This window comes from Sabethes cyaneus, chromosome 2, assembly GCF_943734655.1.
Source record: "Sabethes cyaneus chromosome 2, idSabCyanKW18_F2, whole genome shotgun sequence".
NCBI lineage: Eukaryota > Metazoa > Arthropoda > Insecta > Diptera > Culicidae > Sabethes > Sabethes cyaneus.
Window position 1 is genome coordinate 159,731,234 of NC_071354.1, and position 16,590 is coordinate 159,747,823.

Genomic DNA, 16,590 nt, shown 5'->3' on the forward strand with positions numbered 1-16,590 from the left:
CGCTTTCTGCTTTTATTCGGTAGACTTCGCAGTTAACTCTGAGTATACAATTGCGTGGCTAATTCTACGATCATATTGATTATACCTCACCACACTTGTTGCCAACTCATTGTTTCAATCTTCCCCCAACAACGTGAAACTCGATCAAAGAAAGTGAAATTCTAACAAAAAACTCTCCTCGTACTTCCTCAAAACTCGCTTTCAAGTCCATACCGAGCAAGGCTGAACAGTATCGGCATTCCACTTTCGGCACACGCTCTCTCATACACATCAGAAGCATTTCCTCATTCGCTGCGCATCCACCCTGTCATTACCATTACTATACTATGCTATGCTTTGATGATGTACCCTAGTGGAGCAAATATGAACTTCTTGTGAATGCGCACGCTTCTGCTTGAGCATGACCTCGTTGCTGAACAATCGAGCCACGCACATCGGATCGTACTAAAATAAACAGCACTGCGCGCCGCTGCTTGAATGCCTAACCTCCCGGTGCGGTGGCTAAGCTTTCACTTCTGCTTCTCGATCAGCTGCCGAACTGGCGAAACAGTAACGGAAAGCGCACTTTTATTTGCATGAAAAGTTCTCACTCTCGTCTCGATCAATTTTCCTCCGCGTGTGCATCAGCCTGAATACATACACTAAGGCCATGTGAGTAAACTGTTCAAACGCAAACATAAAAGTCGGCTGAACGCACTTCCTCTGGAAAAATTAACTTTCCGTTCGAAATAATGCAAATGAATGTAGTCGAAGCCCCAGAGCAGAGAGATCGAAGTCCGATCATTAGACAGTGACCGCATAAATTCTTTTACATTCTGTCCAACCTTCGTTTCAGAAGGTCTAGGCATTTAACTGTTCATCCGTTCCGTGGCCTTATTGCCCAAGGCCAGTGAAAAGAGGTGAGCCTACGAAAGATCGCCATACCGTGCATTCCGATTCCGATTCCGATTCCGATTGCGATTTGGCGAGCTTCATTAACTAGATATTCTACGGGACCAGAGAAAGTAGCACTCAATTGTGCGACTTCATGCGAAAATCGGATGGCCTGAAACTGGACCGACACGATACTTACACGAGAGATAAAAGCAATTCAACATCGACTGCGGTCGCGATGTGAAAGAAAGGCAGAGTGTGATGCGTTTTTTTTTCATTGCGGTTGTAATTTCTTCAGTAAAACTTGACCCACTTTCGGAGACCCTGTTTTTGCATCGATAGCACTATGTTGTAGTCTCCTCCGTTCGTGGAGGCTGGGGCAAGTTTGAAGAAAGCGAACCAATTTTTCAGCTAGGAAAGGTTTTTACGAGTATATTATGGTAGAGTCAATTAGGCCACGACGGGAGAGATGGAGGAAGATAAATGCTTCCACGGGTGGAAGGTATCTTTTCTATGCTATCAGCTATGCTTTGCTAACCAATTTTCGTTATTTTCTCTCATTTTACAGATCTGATTTCAATTTCGATTGCGGGAAGGCAACAATAGCTGGGTAACAGATCTTTTTTTGCTGCTGGTGAAGTTTTTTTTATTATTTTAGCGAACACAAACGATGCAGACACAGTACACAATGGCTTATAGGCGAACCAGTTTGAAGTTTGGATGACTTATAGGCTTTTGTTAGGGTTATGCTTAAATCCATCTCTATAGACTCCGTTCGTAATTTACCTGAAAAACCTACAGTTATCCCGGATAACTTATGCGAAACACTTTGTGGAATCAAAATCGTTTTTGCTACTTTTCGTTACAAAATCAGCATCAGAACAAATATAGCAACAGCAAATATAATAAGCCCTATAAAATTGAAAATGATATTCGTTAAGCATTGGATCGATTCTTACGATTATGATAGTCCTTGAGTAATATCGAAGTTTTTAACTCCGTCGACCATGCTTACTTTGTAAAATGTTAATGCGTTCATCGTTACCTGAAAAATGTGCTTTTAATTTTCTTCGCTCATATCTTCAGGTCAACTACAATAATGTCAAGTCGCTTTTTACGCGATAGATATGTTCCGTGTAAATTCCGAAATTCGCGTAAAAAATCGCGTAATTTCCGGAATTCACATAAAAACAGCATATAAAGCGACTTCAGTGTATCTTCAGTTCTATGGCATGATATCAGACTTATCTCGCGTAACAAGCGAAGTACCCCAAGGACCAATTTTAGAACCGTGATATATTGGACCAATTTTGCGCTCGATATATGTAGCGCGCCTAATTCTGCGTACTCCAAATTTCAGTTTACTGCAAGTTTACTGACAATCTCTTCTACTGTGCTATACGCACAAGAACTGTAAAAATTTTAATTGGAGTTCATAATATTCGCCATTTTGACCCAATTTGAAGCTTTTGATCAAAATATGAGTACATTTTATAAATTTCCTTAAATCTGAAATGTGCTCTCAAGCATATAAAATACTTTTTGACGGGCTAGCTTATCTTTCTAACTTCTTGAATGAATACTCAACCGCTTGTCTTCTGAAAACTGACATCCTGGATAGAGAATTAATTTGTGACGGAATTTGAATTTAATGAAATTTAGGAAATTGGAGGATGGAGCTATACATGGTATACCAAGGCTTTTTGCGGATGATTCGGGTTTATTTTACCCACACTTAATATGAGTTCTATAGCGGCAAACATAAAATTAGATCCAACGTTTGTTATATTATAGAAAATGAACTTCAGCGGCAATCAACGTAATCAAATCTTACGATAGCGCGGTAGTTTTTCGGTAGAGTGGTGACTGCCAGTCGATTGACTGTTTTGCAACCATTCTCTGCTCCAAACTTGTAAAAACGGTAAAAGAAATTTAATTGAAACGAAAACGCAAAAAAGATCAGAACTTATTTGTTTTGCTGTACAATCGGAGATATGACTCGCCGAACTGCTGACTTTGTTATGCAACGCAGTTTGTATTCCATCACTAAACGGTGTAAAACTGTGGCTGCGGTTGAAAAATAGATCAGTTAATGGCCTGCTCCGGAGACTCTGGTCCCAGAAAACTCTGCTCTCCGGACACTTTGATCTCAGGAGTCTCTAGTCTCAAAAGTCTCTGGTCTTAAAAGACTCTGATCTCAGGAAACGCTGTTGCCGCCTAATTCCGGACGTGAAAGAAAAGAAATTTTTATAGAGATTTTTAGAATTTTCTTATTTTGGAATTCCGGTGAAATACCTTAAGAGAATCTTTGACGTTTAAAAAAGAAAAAGAGATTTTTAATCTCTTCGAGATTTTTCGTGTAAGAGAAATGGAAACAATTTAAAAAGCTACTCCGTAACATGCATAACAGAGGGTGCAATGTGCAGGCAAAAAGTGTAGGACGATAGTTTTTAAAGGATTTACTTCTATGTGTCATGTCAGTTCGTCAGTGATAGTATCTTTGGAGTAGTTTATTCATCAAAAATAGACTGTTTTTTTTCAACGTGATAGATATCTACTCATTAGGATGACAATAATCTAATCTTTGTTATGTTGCAAGTTATAAGCAATCATTTGTAAATAATGCATCAATCACTATTTTCCAGTAACAAAAATTTACGGTAAAAATGGATATCGATAAGCGTCAATTTTTTCGTTGTTTTAAATAGTCATAGCAATTTAATATTTAACAAAACTAAACTAAAGATATAAAAGAAATTAATAATCAAAATGATGAGTTTTTCACATAGCCACATAATTTATTGTCTATAAGCTATTACGATAACGTCGATAAATTGCGGCAATAACCTCGCTAGATGGCGGTAATGAATCACTGTAATCACGGTAATGAAAAAATAGACCATTTGACCGACCGTTTGTACACAAAGTTACAAAACATACCAAAGTTATCAACTTTTTTGAATACAATACCTCTATCATTGATTGCGGTTGGCGTAATCTTATGTACTATTTAAAAATACGAGCGATTGTATATTGAAATGTGTGTTTTTAATGTGTTATAATTTGTCTAATATACATTTTAACGATAACAGGCTTTCTTATAAAACATGTGATTCAGCATATTGAGTAACTTTGTAGACCATTTGAAAGCACTGAAAACGGATATTTAAAATATGTTCTACAATTTTGTGATGCCATACTAAAGGAAGCAACTTTACGTGCATTAAAAACAAAAACGAAACTTACATTACCCTAATAGGTGGATTCACAACTAGTTTTTAGAAAGATAGACTATTTTTAACCAATAAACATCACTAAAGACCAAAGACACCTCCGTAAAATCAGGTGCTTGCACGTCATGCATGGTTTAAATCTTCACGGTAATATCTTCTTTTTGCATCAAAATTACGATTAAAATAAGGTACCCGGGGCAAGTGGGAATACGGGGTAAGTGGGAATGGAGCTTATAACTCTCTTCAACCTCATTTTCTCCAACCGGAGCTTTCTAAAGATGAAAGATGCAACTCAAACGCATACATTAAAATTATAGATTATTTATAATTGGCATTCCAAACACCAAAATTGGACTTTAAATTTAAGCGTTATTTTCAATTTGCGTTGTAAGTTTGACGCACCTTTCTATAAATGATATTTTGACCACCGGCTTTCGTAAAAGTATATGTTTTTTCTAACAATAGGTAATCATAATGAGTGTACCAACAAGTTACATCCGAAAAATAGTTGTTCATATTGACAAACAGCAATCATTAAATGGGTCGAAATAAGGTCGGCACTTCAGAGCATCCGGGGCAAGTGGGACCTATTAAAAATAAAGTGTTTCACCACAAAACTTCCTGTCTTAATACATTTTGAGATGTACTACCGAACATTTTCAGTTCAATTGCGTAATATTTATATCAGTAAAGCTTTGAAATAAAACCGAAAAAGATTAAACCAAGCTGACCCAAAAAAGAAGTTCATTAGTACAGTTTATGAGGGAACAAAGAGTCTGGTTACATTTTGGTTACATCTGACCGATGTTAATTGAAACTGGAAAGGCAAAGTTGATATAATTGAGCAAATCTGTAACTGGAATTGAAACAATAAAGTGTTGTGGTTGTTATACCGTATATGTAGCTCTACCGTATTGGACCTTGTAGAGCAAACAGTTCATAATCGTATTTTCAAGCTATTAAACAATAGTTAATCGTAACTTACGTCTCGAAAGAATTGGATACAGCGACATATTGAACTACGTTACATTATAATAGTGCCTTACAGCGTAATTGCGCACGATCTGTGTTTTATATTAATTAAAAAGTCGCCCGTTGTGAACTGATGTTGTTAGGGCAACTCTGGGTGAACCATTCGTAGAAACATTGTCTTTGATTGCTTCTTGCAATGCTTTAACGTTGCTGTATATTAACATACACAATTTCCTGTTATTTTATGCTTTTTAATCAAATTTGAATATAGGTCCCACTTGCCCCGGGAAAAGAGGCAAGTGGGACCTATCGCCATGATTTTGAAAATTGTCCTCCAGATTCATTACATGTAAATTCATAGGGCTTTTTCGTAATTAAACCTTCGAAGCGATACCACTGAAGAGTTTCTGTGTTGAAAGAACTTCGAAATAATCGTAGGTACAGATTACACAGTCGAATAAACCCTAACTATGCATTTTTTAGGTCTCACTTGCCCCGGGGTACCTTATAATAAAATTGCTATTTCCATTACACGGAGTGTACATTTTTATTGTTTTATATAGAATTGATACATTTTCAATGCAAGTAAAACTTTTCTTCGGTTTCTCTGACTCGAACAACCTCGAAGAGATTAAAAATCTCTTTTTCTTTTTTAAACGTCAAAAAGTTTCTTAAGGCATTTCACCGGAATTCTAAAATAAGAAAATTTAAAGAATCTCTTCGCAAGTTTTTTGTTCGAAATTTGGCGGCAGTACAATGTTGTGAAACATTTTTGGTTATTATAGATGAATTCAAAAGTTGCAAAAAAATAAGTTGGATGATTTTTTCAACGTATATTACGGAGAAGTTGAAGAAAAACTCTCGAAGCCATCTAGCAGAGAATAGAAAAAACTACATTTTCTCTTTCAGCAGACATCATAATTCTCGTTAGTTGCGCGAAATACGGTAAAACGAAAAGAGCATTATTGAAAGAGAAAGATATTTTAACAATTTCTTTGCTTCAAGAGATTTTTCGGAAATTTTCTTGAAGCACCAGAATTCGACTGCTGATCTCAGAAAACTGGTCTTAGGAAGCTCTAATTTGAGGAAACTCCAGAGCAAGGTTTCTGGAAGCTCTGATCTCAGGAAACTCATGTTTCAAGCGTCTCTGGTCTCAGAAGTCTCCGGTCTCGAAAGACTCTGGTTTCAGAAAAAGGCTGGGCATAGATAACTCTGATCTCAGGAAACTCTAGTCGCAGGAAACTTTGGTCCTAGGAATCTCTGGTCTCAGGAGATTGTGGTTTTTGAAGTCTCTGGTCTCTGGAGTCTCTGGGCTCGGAAGACTTTGGTCTCAGGGCACTCTGGTCAGCTCAGGGAGCTCTGGTTTGAGTAAACTCAGTTCTCAGGAGTCTCCAAATTCTGGAGTCTCTGTTCTTTGGAGACTCTGGTCTCAGGAAACTCTGGGCTCCAGAGACTCTGGTCTCAGTAAACTGTGCTCTCAGAATACTCTGGTCTCTGGTCCTAGGAAAACCTGATCTCAGAATACTCTGGACTCCGGTCTCTGGTATCTTTTCTTTGGTCTGGTCTATGGTCTTTGGTCTCTGGCAAGTACATAACAAAAATGATGTAAAAAACCGTGGTAATTCAAAACTCATCATAAAAACTGTGTTAATTCGAGAATCCTAACAAAACGTGTTAAAAGTGTTCATTTCGCCTACTAGTTTCTTATTTATTTTAAAATTTTACTAAGACACTCAATCAAGGAATTTATGACAAGAAAATAAAAGACTAGAGCAGAGTTAGGCCCAAGGCAAGCAAAAAGACTTGAGCAGGGTTAAGTCCAAGCGAAGCGGAAATACTTGAAGTGAAAACATTACAAAATGAAAGAATGAAATCTTCTCAGGTATCTAATAAGCATTAACATGAGGAGTAAATCAGCTGCTACTTATTAGCATATATGGCATTTTATACTGCATGTTGTTGTTTATTAGCTTTTTGACAGCCTATTCGGCTTGATTTGGCATAGGCATATTTGGCATTCTAATCAATTTTTCGGTAATCAGCCGCAAATAAGCATCATCAGCACTATAAGAGGATTGGCAGTAATGACAAAATTACAAAACGTAGCTATTATCCTGTGAGCCCAACACGAACACGAACATTGGATCTCACGCAGAGCAGCTATTAGTAGGATATATGCAGTTGCAGGAGGTTTTTGTATACCACTTCCAGACACCTATTTTGTGCGGCTTGCAGTGGCTTTATTTGTGTCTTTACAACTGCAGCCTAAAAAAAGTCCCGGGCTTAAACGTCCTTTTTAAAACTTGACTCTTCTTTATCGACAGTCTTCGTAGCCGGCTATTAGAGTACAGGACAGGTACGGGGCTACTGCAACAATCCTTTTTTTCCTTTCCTAACTTTTTCCTAATCCTAACTCTATCTAGCAGCACCGCCTTGCCGAGATTCGAACATACGACGACTGGCTTGTTAGAGCAGCAACGTACCTCGAAACCAACTAACCGACTAACTACAGCCCAAATGGATATCAGATATTGGAATTTGCCGTCCAGATTTAGACCTCCCAAGTAACAATTCTAAAGACACTCGGTTTTATTTGAGTTTTATAAAGGTTTTATTGCGGTATTAATCAGTACCTCTGGTTTAATTATGGTATTATGTAATACCAAGAGGATATGAGCAGAACCTTTGGTGAAAACCCAATTTGGCGCCCCCTCGTGTCCCAAATCAGTGTTCCTTCCAGAATTATCATTATCACCAATTTTGATTTTAACTGTTTTATATGCATATTTTTGGGTCTAGAACTACAATGCATTAAATGTATTGTGATGTATTATATGTATAAGCAGTAAGATATGCATATAATGTATTAGGAGCCAAGATAGGGCTCCTGGCCCCCACCTCTGGCTACGTGGCTGGCTTCACCGGATAGATGTTTTTTACCAGCACCTTCAGCCGTTCCCAGGGCGATTTTCTGCTACTCACACACAGCCAGCCTCGACCAGGGCTTGAAAAGGGATCGAAAGTTGAATGTGACTGCCGTGAATGCGAACTTTCCGCATTCAAACTCCGCTTTTTGAACGATCATTTGACTGTTTTTTGAATCCAGTCAATCTGCCGCTTGCGCTGCTGCCGTCTTACAATTCATGCGGCATCTCAGCAAAAGCAAACAGTCAATCTCCCATTTTGCTTTGCGCTTTGAGAAATATAAACTGCAAACTGACTGGAAACATACGGTGACGTATTTTTTCGTTTCTCTTTTTGTCTCCAAATCGGCTGCTCACAGTAGTAGTTTGTCACCCGGACGTCGGTCCGACGCAAGCAAAATTTTCGTTTGTGTTGGACGGAGTCCGACCGACTTCTTCCATCCACATGTAGTGGTTGTTTTTTTTTGTAGTATTAAATCATACGATAGGGCTTTTGCTACACACACATGCAAGACGTCTGTTAGGCACACATTGCATCTTTTCCTATTCGATGCAGCAAAAACGCGTTGGATAAAATGATCATTTTTTCTGAAACTATTTATCCATTCAAAACAATTAATGTTTAAATCAACCAAGAAATGTATCCTGATATACATATTAACATTTAGCAACTAATATTTTAGAGAGTTAGTCTTAAATCGGCGACCCAAAAATACAGCTTTCGGACGCAGGATGTTCAAAATAACTGAATGTAGCATTGATTTTAGTATAATTTATTGTTTTTTTGTCCGAATGTAATCGCTGGTTATTGATATTTGTTCAGTTTTAACCCGCTAACATAGTTAATAGTTGCATTTTTGATAATTTCTACAAGCTAAAGTTTGTTGAAAATAGATTTGTTATTTAGTAAACAGATATATTACCTTTCTATACATATAACGCAAACAGTAATTTCTGTTTTAAATTAAGAAATTAAATTATTTAAAAAATCTTGTCCTTCCCAGCCCGTATAGTTTATATGGAGCTGTCACTTTTGCCTGCCCAACAGCTCTCCAATACATATGCACTTTGCAAACACCCTATTGTGCGGTTGCTTTTCGTTAGCGTGGTGATTGCCAGTCATTTGACTGTTTTGCAGTCATTCGCTGCTCCAAACAATAAAGGCAACTTGATCGAAACGAAAATGTCAAAAAGCTCTAGAACGCGTTCATTCTGCTGCGTGCCATCGGCGTTTGACTGAGCAAACTGCCAGTTGTATTATGCATAGCGTTCGAATTTCACCTCTAAACGGACGGTGTGAACTTGAATGCGCGTTGGTGTGACTGCGGTAGAAAAAAAAGGGATCGGTCGAAGCCCTGGCCTCGACTAACGCTTCCGTAAAAAATGTCCATTTTGGTCAAGTATTTTTTCACTGTTTAGCCGGTTACTCTAACCTACCGGCTCAAGGCGCGGGACTATGAGACCAACTTGCTCTCGGTCTTCATCTCTTGCAGCACGTTACAATCACGCAGCACTTCGGGCGGTCAGAACCAGGTTTCCGTTGAATGCATGCGCCTTTCTTGCGTGAGAGGATGTTGTAAATGCCAGATTGGATCTGTTCAGCGAATCCCAAGTAACATTTTTGCTGTATAATAGCTTTTCAAGCATTAGTTCCACGGGAATTAGCTGTACAATAGTTTAATAAGCTATTATACAACAAAAATGTTACTTGGGATACGAAGTGCTTCAACCTGTCCAACTTCTTTGCTTTGGGGTGGAGCTGACAGTACGAACAAATCTTCGAGCGTAGGTGTTTGACTGTTTTCGCCATGGCTGTTGCATGCAAATCAACTAATGACGTGGGATGAAAAATCGTTAAATTTGGTCCAGTTTCTAATGCGTATGTTATTGTTAATGCTTTACTGAAATTCAGACCCTTTTTGGAGCCTCCAAGAGCTAGTGCCCTTGGCGGGGGCCAGTTTGGCAAACCGCACGCTACGGCGCTGGATACGAGTCAAAACACACGGAGGGTTTTGCTTTAAATCCATAATAAATCTTAATAAAGCAAAATTATTGTGGTTGCTTAAGTATATTACCACGATAAAACTAGTTGGCTCACCACGTATAACTTACCAGACGTGTGGCGTAGAATACTATATCGCGCACCAATTAAAATTGATCTTCTTGCAGTTGCTTGTCAAACTGCAATTAATCTGTAAGTTTTATAGAGCTATTGAAACGCTACCAATTAGAGTTATTGCGGATAATATAAAGAATATTAGAATTCAACACCGAAATCATATTTTTATGCGAGGCAATATTACCATATTCTAGTATTGTGTTCTAGCTCGCAAACAACATTTCTTCAAAGTAAAGCATTTTGTAGAAAAAAGTTATTATCAATCGGTTTTGCTGCCATAGAAAGCAAATAAAACGATTTTGCTAGAAATTGAGATTAACTAACTGAATATATTTGTTTTGTTAAAACAACCATTTTGATGCGCGTATGCTGCAAACCAACAGAGACCGTTGAAAATTTATTAAATATTCTGTGATATACAGTGGTATTCCGATTATATCTACACCTGGTTTAATCTACACCCGATTTTAGGTACCCCCGATTTTGTCTACCATTTTGACCCGGTTTTATCTACCTTTTTTTTAATTGTCATTTCAACCATGCGGCATGAAAATTGAAAGACTTCGTGCATTTATGCATAACAGAGAATATTTCTTTGTATTTTATAGTTTACTATATGGTAACTGTAGTATGTAATTATACACAGAATGGGTATAATAATACTGAAGTCAAATACGAAAAGTAACTTCCATTTATTTTGTAACGCATATTTTTAACGTTTCATAATGATCCTTTGTGAGATTTTTCTATACCGTAACGCTAACGGGCACACCCCGTTTCCGCTAGGAACTATGGTTGTCAATTTTTTTTCCTTAAAAATTCTAATCTTTTGAACCATTGAACCGATTTTAATAATTTTATTACCAAATAAAAGGTATTTTAATGAGTTTTTTAGAAAAAAACAATAAACTGACGTTCAAAGTTTTTTATGACTGCAAAACATTTTTTGTAGGAGCCTCTTAAAATTACTTAAAACATTTAACATATTCGTTGTTTATTTTTTCATTATACTTTCAATGGCAAGCTAGTTGTTTACATACGATATCAAAAAACAGACCTGTGACATTTTCAGTTTTCAAGATACTCTTTTTTTAAGACATAAAGATGCGTCCATACAATGGAATCGCATGGCGTTTTATTTTAGAGACGCATTTCCTTGTCAAAACCCCTTTTATTACAAGCAAAAACAAAAAACCATGCGTCTCCATTGTATTCTCGACACCTTACTAAAACTTACAGTTTCTTTGGTCTACACACCATGGAAACATAAAAAGTAAATATTTTCAATGTTTTTGCGATAATAAAAAAAAAGTTTGGGCTTCAGTCCAATATTTTTTTCTGAAAAGCTCATTAAAATACTTTCCATTTGGTATTAACATCATTTAAAACGCTTCAATGGATCAAAAGTTATGAATTTTTAGACAAAGGAAGGTGGAAAAAATGGCTACTTTTGGGTACACACTGACTAAGAAAAAAGAACCCTACGTACCAAATAAAAATACGGATCTAAAATTTACTGCAAAGAAATAACTACACAAAATTTGAATAAAAGCGGAGCAATTTCGAATTTCGATATGTCTTTTTTTCATAATATTGCTGAGTTGACCTGCATTATGGCTATGGATAAAATGAGCTATATACATAAAATTACGCTGAAATATTACATAATTGAAAAAATGAGTAATAATAACAATATTTGTTTGTTAATTTAAATTATTTTGGAGCAATTTATTTTCCCCAAATTTGTCTACTTTCCAAATATATCTACCAAAAATTTTCGGATGAGTAGATAAAATCGGTAAACCACTGTATTTCATTATGGTCGCAATAAACCAAATCGATCAGGATGATCTGACAGTAAAACTTCAAGTTTTCTACTCACGGATATATTTACAAGTTAACAAACCTGGCGAACTGCTTTGGCTTTTTACCAGAGAAAGCTGTTTGATTTATAGCTTTGTAGTAAAAAGTTTCATTAAATTATGGTGGTAGCTGTCCAACAGCGAAAAGAATAATCGGTTTAACCCTCTAACGGGCAACACCGTAAAAAAGATGCGATCAAGCTAATGACTATTTTATCATGAAAGTACACACAAAAAAACCTTACGTTCTGATTTTCATGCAAAAATAATTATCTGGAGGAGCGCCAGGTAAGAAAAAGTCCAATTTCTCCTTTTCTTTTTTCATTTCTAACACTCTGCCCAGATATTTTTTCAATTCAGATATATTACAAAATTAAAATCATTTTGTTCTAGATGTCCTTTTCCTTTAAAAGTAAAAAAGGGAATATTCGCGCATTGATTATTTTCGGAATTTTTCGGAATTTTTGTTTTTGAAAAATGATAACTTTTGAATGCATGGTCAGAATGTTATGATATTAGTATCAAAATGTCAAGAAATCTGTTCTGAACATATTTTGCATATTGCCAAATAAAAAACAAATTTCTTATGCGGCTCTGGAGCTCCAAAAGCGAAGGCCGTCTCTAGACGGTCTTACCCGTTAGAGGGTTAATTGCTGCTTTCAGCAGAGTGTGATAAGACTACTTCAGCTTATGGTCTGATTCTTATAAGGTTCTAGAGGTTATAAAAATCTTTCGAAGAGTGGGTCACTTGGTCGGATGGCAGTTTTATAGCGGCCATCATAAAGTTTTGGTGGAGCTCATAATGTATCAGCGGTTTTATCAAATTGGTTATGAAAACCACTAGTGGGATGTAATAACAATTTAATTGTTACTTGAGTTGTGTACTTAAAGTATTCTAGTTTGTGTATTCTAGTTCGTCTATTGTGTACTTAAAGTATTCTAGTTTGCCTTGTTAATACCAAGTTGCACTCAGATATTCAGTAAACTTTAGCAAACGAATTGGTATGAAAAACTTGAGTCGAATAAATACAGTTTTAAAATAATTCATGATATTGTTCAGGCTGCCGCTTAATAGGTGGAAAATAGGTCTCCTTTCATATTTACAGTCGCTTTTAGAAATTGGGTATCGATACTTATGACTACGTTCTGGTTTCAAAGTAAGTGTGCACTCACAGCAATTTTATGTGTCTCTATGGTTTATGGTACCAATTTTTCCGGGTCATTACGTTGAACCTGGTTGCTCGCTACAACAACTAGAGGCGCTACAGTCATTAAAAACCAGCAACCAAATACTAATTGGAGTAGACTTTATGTGGCAATTAACAGACGTCCATATTGTGTATTTTCTTTTGTATAAATTTCTGTAACTACTATTTCAAGAATAGCACTTGAGAAATTTGCAAAATGGTTAATGTAGTCATACAAGACTCAAAAGTTACAGAACAACTGGCAAAGACAAAAACGAATGATCAATATCTGTTGAAATTCGTACCTATAACTGCTTGTTAATGTTCACGTTTGGATGCAACTTTAATTCGATTTGGGGAATTAGCTTTAAATTGAATTTATCATGATTCTAAAAAATGTACATTTTTCCGGTAATAAATTTCTATGCTCTAAAAATTGCTACCGTAGCAAAAGACAGTCTGTCGGTATGCCAACTCCGCATGATTCGTACCCCTTGGCAAGCGCATTTCTGCGCATATGGCTGCTGGACACCATTTTTTACGGGCATGAAAGCAAGGCTAAAACATGGCACGACCGCCGGGAATCGTGCAGCGGCAATACAACCTCGCAGCTCGTCGTACACATTAAAGTTCAAACCAGTTTTAATAACCTCGGCTAAGAAGTGTGCATGCGGGTGATTTGGGTCAGTTTTTCACCTTTCGCGCAGCACTCTAATACAGAAAAACTGAGTTTGAGTATATTTACTGATATCAGGCAACCACAACAACGTAACCCACGAGCAAACGGGGAACCTAGTTTGTTGTTTATATTTGCATTCGAAAAAGTGAAAAAAAAACTGCAAACATGCATCTATACATACATTGCAGTGTAGTGTTGCAGCAGACCCCTTTCACTGCTCACTATCTGTGCGTTTAAAATGATCCTAATCTGCATGTCGTCGTGCACGTCTGTTGATCGTTGCAGAAGGCCATTTGCTATTTCACAACTTCACGAGTGGGTGGGTGTGTTCCGGATATAAGGTTATCCAATTAAGAGTGACTTTACGTCAGCCTAGCCGTAGTGCGGTAGTGATTTCAGTGGTTAATGTTGATCAACCATGACACTAAACGGTGTGTGAGTTGATGGTGGAGTTTTTATTAATTCTACTGAGCTCAACTAAGTTATTTCGAATAAAATGATAGCAGCAAACTAAATATTTTATTTTGAAGCTCCTCATTCCTTATTGAAAATTTGTCAACTGTCTAATAACGGGTGGTAACTAAAATTTTGAAATTATTTTCTCAAGCTGTCAAAAAACGACAAAGATACATGAAGAAGATCTGATTTACCGAAATTAAAGATACATTATCCATTGTTGAAAAAAAATTAGGGTACATTTGAAAACGGTCTGTAATCGGCTGTTCGGCGAAGCTTTCGCTAGACGTCGAAACAGGAGCGTTATACAGCCGTCATGTCAACTTTGCTAGTGCATGTCTTGATTCTACTAATCAACTGTTTGCAATTCGTGGCTCTCCAGTTATTTTTGTACACCAAGGAACTCAAAAACCCGAAGAAATCTTCGACTGGGCGCACTCAGACAGATTTTTCGGGTCGTTGCTTTTGGGTAAAAATGGGATCGAACGGGTATTCAGGAACGATTGTGTTTTTTTGGCGTAATGCGATTATGCTCTATCCGGCCAATGCATGATGTTTTTGTAGAAACGGGATCAAAATTTTCGTCAAGTATTCGTCTGGTGCATCTTAATTGATAGTCACACCAGGGGACTTGTTGTTGAAGAAACGAGAAAGAGAACGATGTTCTTCTGCGCCTATAATTTTGGCAGGTCTTCCACTACCTTGCTTGCGAATAGTTGTTGGGCATCTTAGGATATGGTAAACAGTCGAAGCCGCAACATATTTGCTTTTTAAATGTGGTACCGCATACTTTTTGCCGAGATTTCTGTGGCAGTTCGTAGAAGTGTACAACGCGCTCCCGTAATGTTGTTTCGACGCCATTTTTAGCAAAACTGGGCAAGCATAAATAAAACAAAAAATATTAACAAAAAGAGGAGAGAGAGTTAGCACATATATACTCTCATTTCTCTCTTAGCTCGTTTGTTGTTGAGCATAATCCCCACAAAAAAATTCCAAAACTTTAGTTGCCACCCGTTAGAGCTGAATATTAGACAGCTAATAAATCTTCAATAGAGTCGTTTCCAATTATTAAAAATATTTCGTCATGTAAATATCACTAAATATATACAATTCACAAACAACCAGCAATAATAGCTCTGAATATATGAGAATGGTTCTTGATGATATTGAATAAAGTATGGATATTCAATGTAAATTACAAACATGCTGATTTTACTTACCGCTAACTGGAAAAGTACTAAAGCTATCGACCGTAATTCCATATTGGTTTCATTGAGGAACCTGAAAAAAGAAAAAAAAATTGTTGTTAATAAACAATTCAAAAATACGAATAGAAATTGCAATAAAAATTCGGTTAAATTCGGTGCTATAAAACACGCCTAGATTACGCCTCGAAAAACAACTAAATTGGAGCTTTCAGAAAGACAGACCGTTTTCCCTACATAAAATTCAGATGTTAGCTAAAATACCTTTATATGCAGTTTGTTGTATGTTACCAAACAAACAAACAAAATCCTGTGTCATGTATAAACATTTGTTGTTATAGTGAATGTACAATGTCGCAGAATGCACTGGGTTGGGCCCGATGAAAGCGTAGCCAAAACTATTTTCAATAGTGTACTAAGAAGAGGTCACAGACTTCGAAAATAGCTATACTAATATGTATACTGCAACCTTTAGAAAGGCATATTGAAATAGCTTTCAAAAACACCAATTACAACAGTGTTTAACTAAATGTTGACTAGAAAATGCATCACCAAAAAAACCCGTCCAAAAATCCTTCACAAAAAGGTGTTAAACATTTCGAAGATATAGATAAACGCTCTGATAGTCCGACCTTCTGCACAGTAAGTTATGCAAAACAACAACTCCCACCCGTCAATCTGGCGTACGATGAAATCTTCGCTAATTTGAGTTCCACTACTAGCCGAAAAACCCACATTTCAACACTGAACCTGCAAAATCCTCCGTGCCAGTGCCGGCATGGCTACCGATCCGAACCGAACCGTGCCAGGCAAATCAAATGCGGTGGGCAAAGTAATTTAAATACAAATGACATCATAACAATGGCGGCCGCATCCGACTCATCCGCATATATCTTTACGAAAACGAACAAAAAAATCTCATATCTTCCTTCGTGTTGTGCCTTGCGGGCGCGATTAACCAAAAATTCAAACAACAGCAAAATATCCGCGAACGATGCAAGGCAAGCACACGGAGCAGATGAGTTTTGTTGGGGTCTGAAGACTGAAGACCTCTGCTGCTGGGTACGAGCGGACCGGGCA

At 37.1% G+C, this 16,590-nt stretch overlaps 1 protein-coding gene across 3 annotated transcripts in view; it reads right to left on the reverse strand.

The window, feature by feature from the left end:
- Positions 1–16,590, reverse strand: part of LOC128738123 (cuticlin-3) — a 143,081-nt gene that overhangs the window by 82,663 nt on the left and 43,828 nt on the right. For all 3 annotated transcript variants that reach the window (XM_053832994.1, XM_053832992.1, XM_053832995.1), the window contains one exon: positions 15,526–15,586. In XM_053832994.1, the coding sequence (XP_053688969.1) occupies positions 15,526–15,567 (42 nt within the window). In that variant the 5' untranslated portion in view covers positions 15,568–15,586. The remainder of the gene's footprint in view (positions 1–15,525; positions 15,587–16,590) is intronic.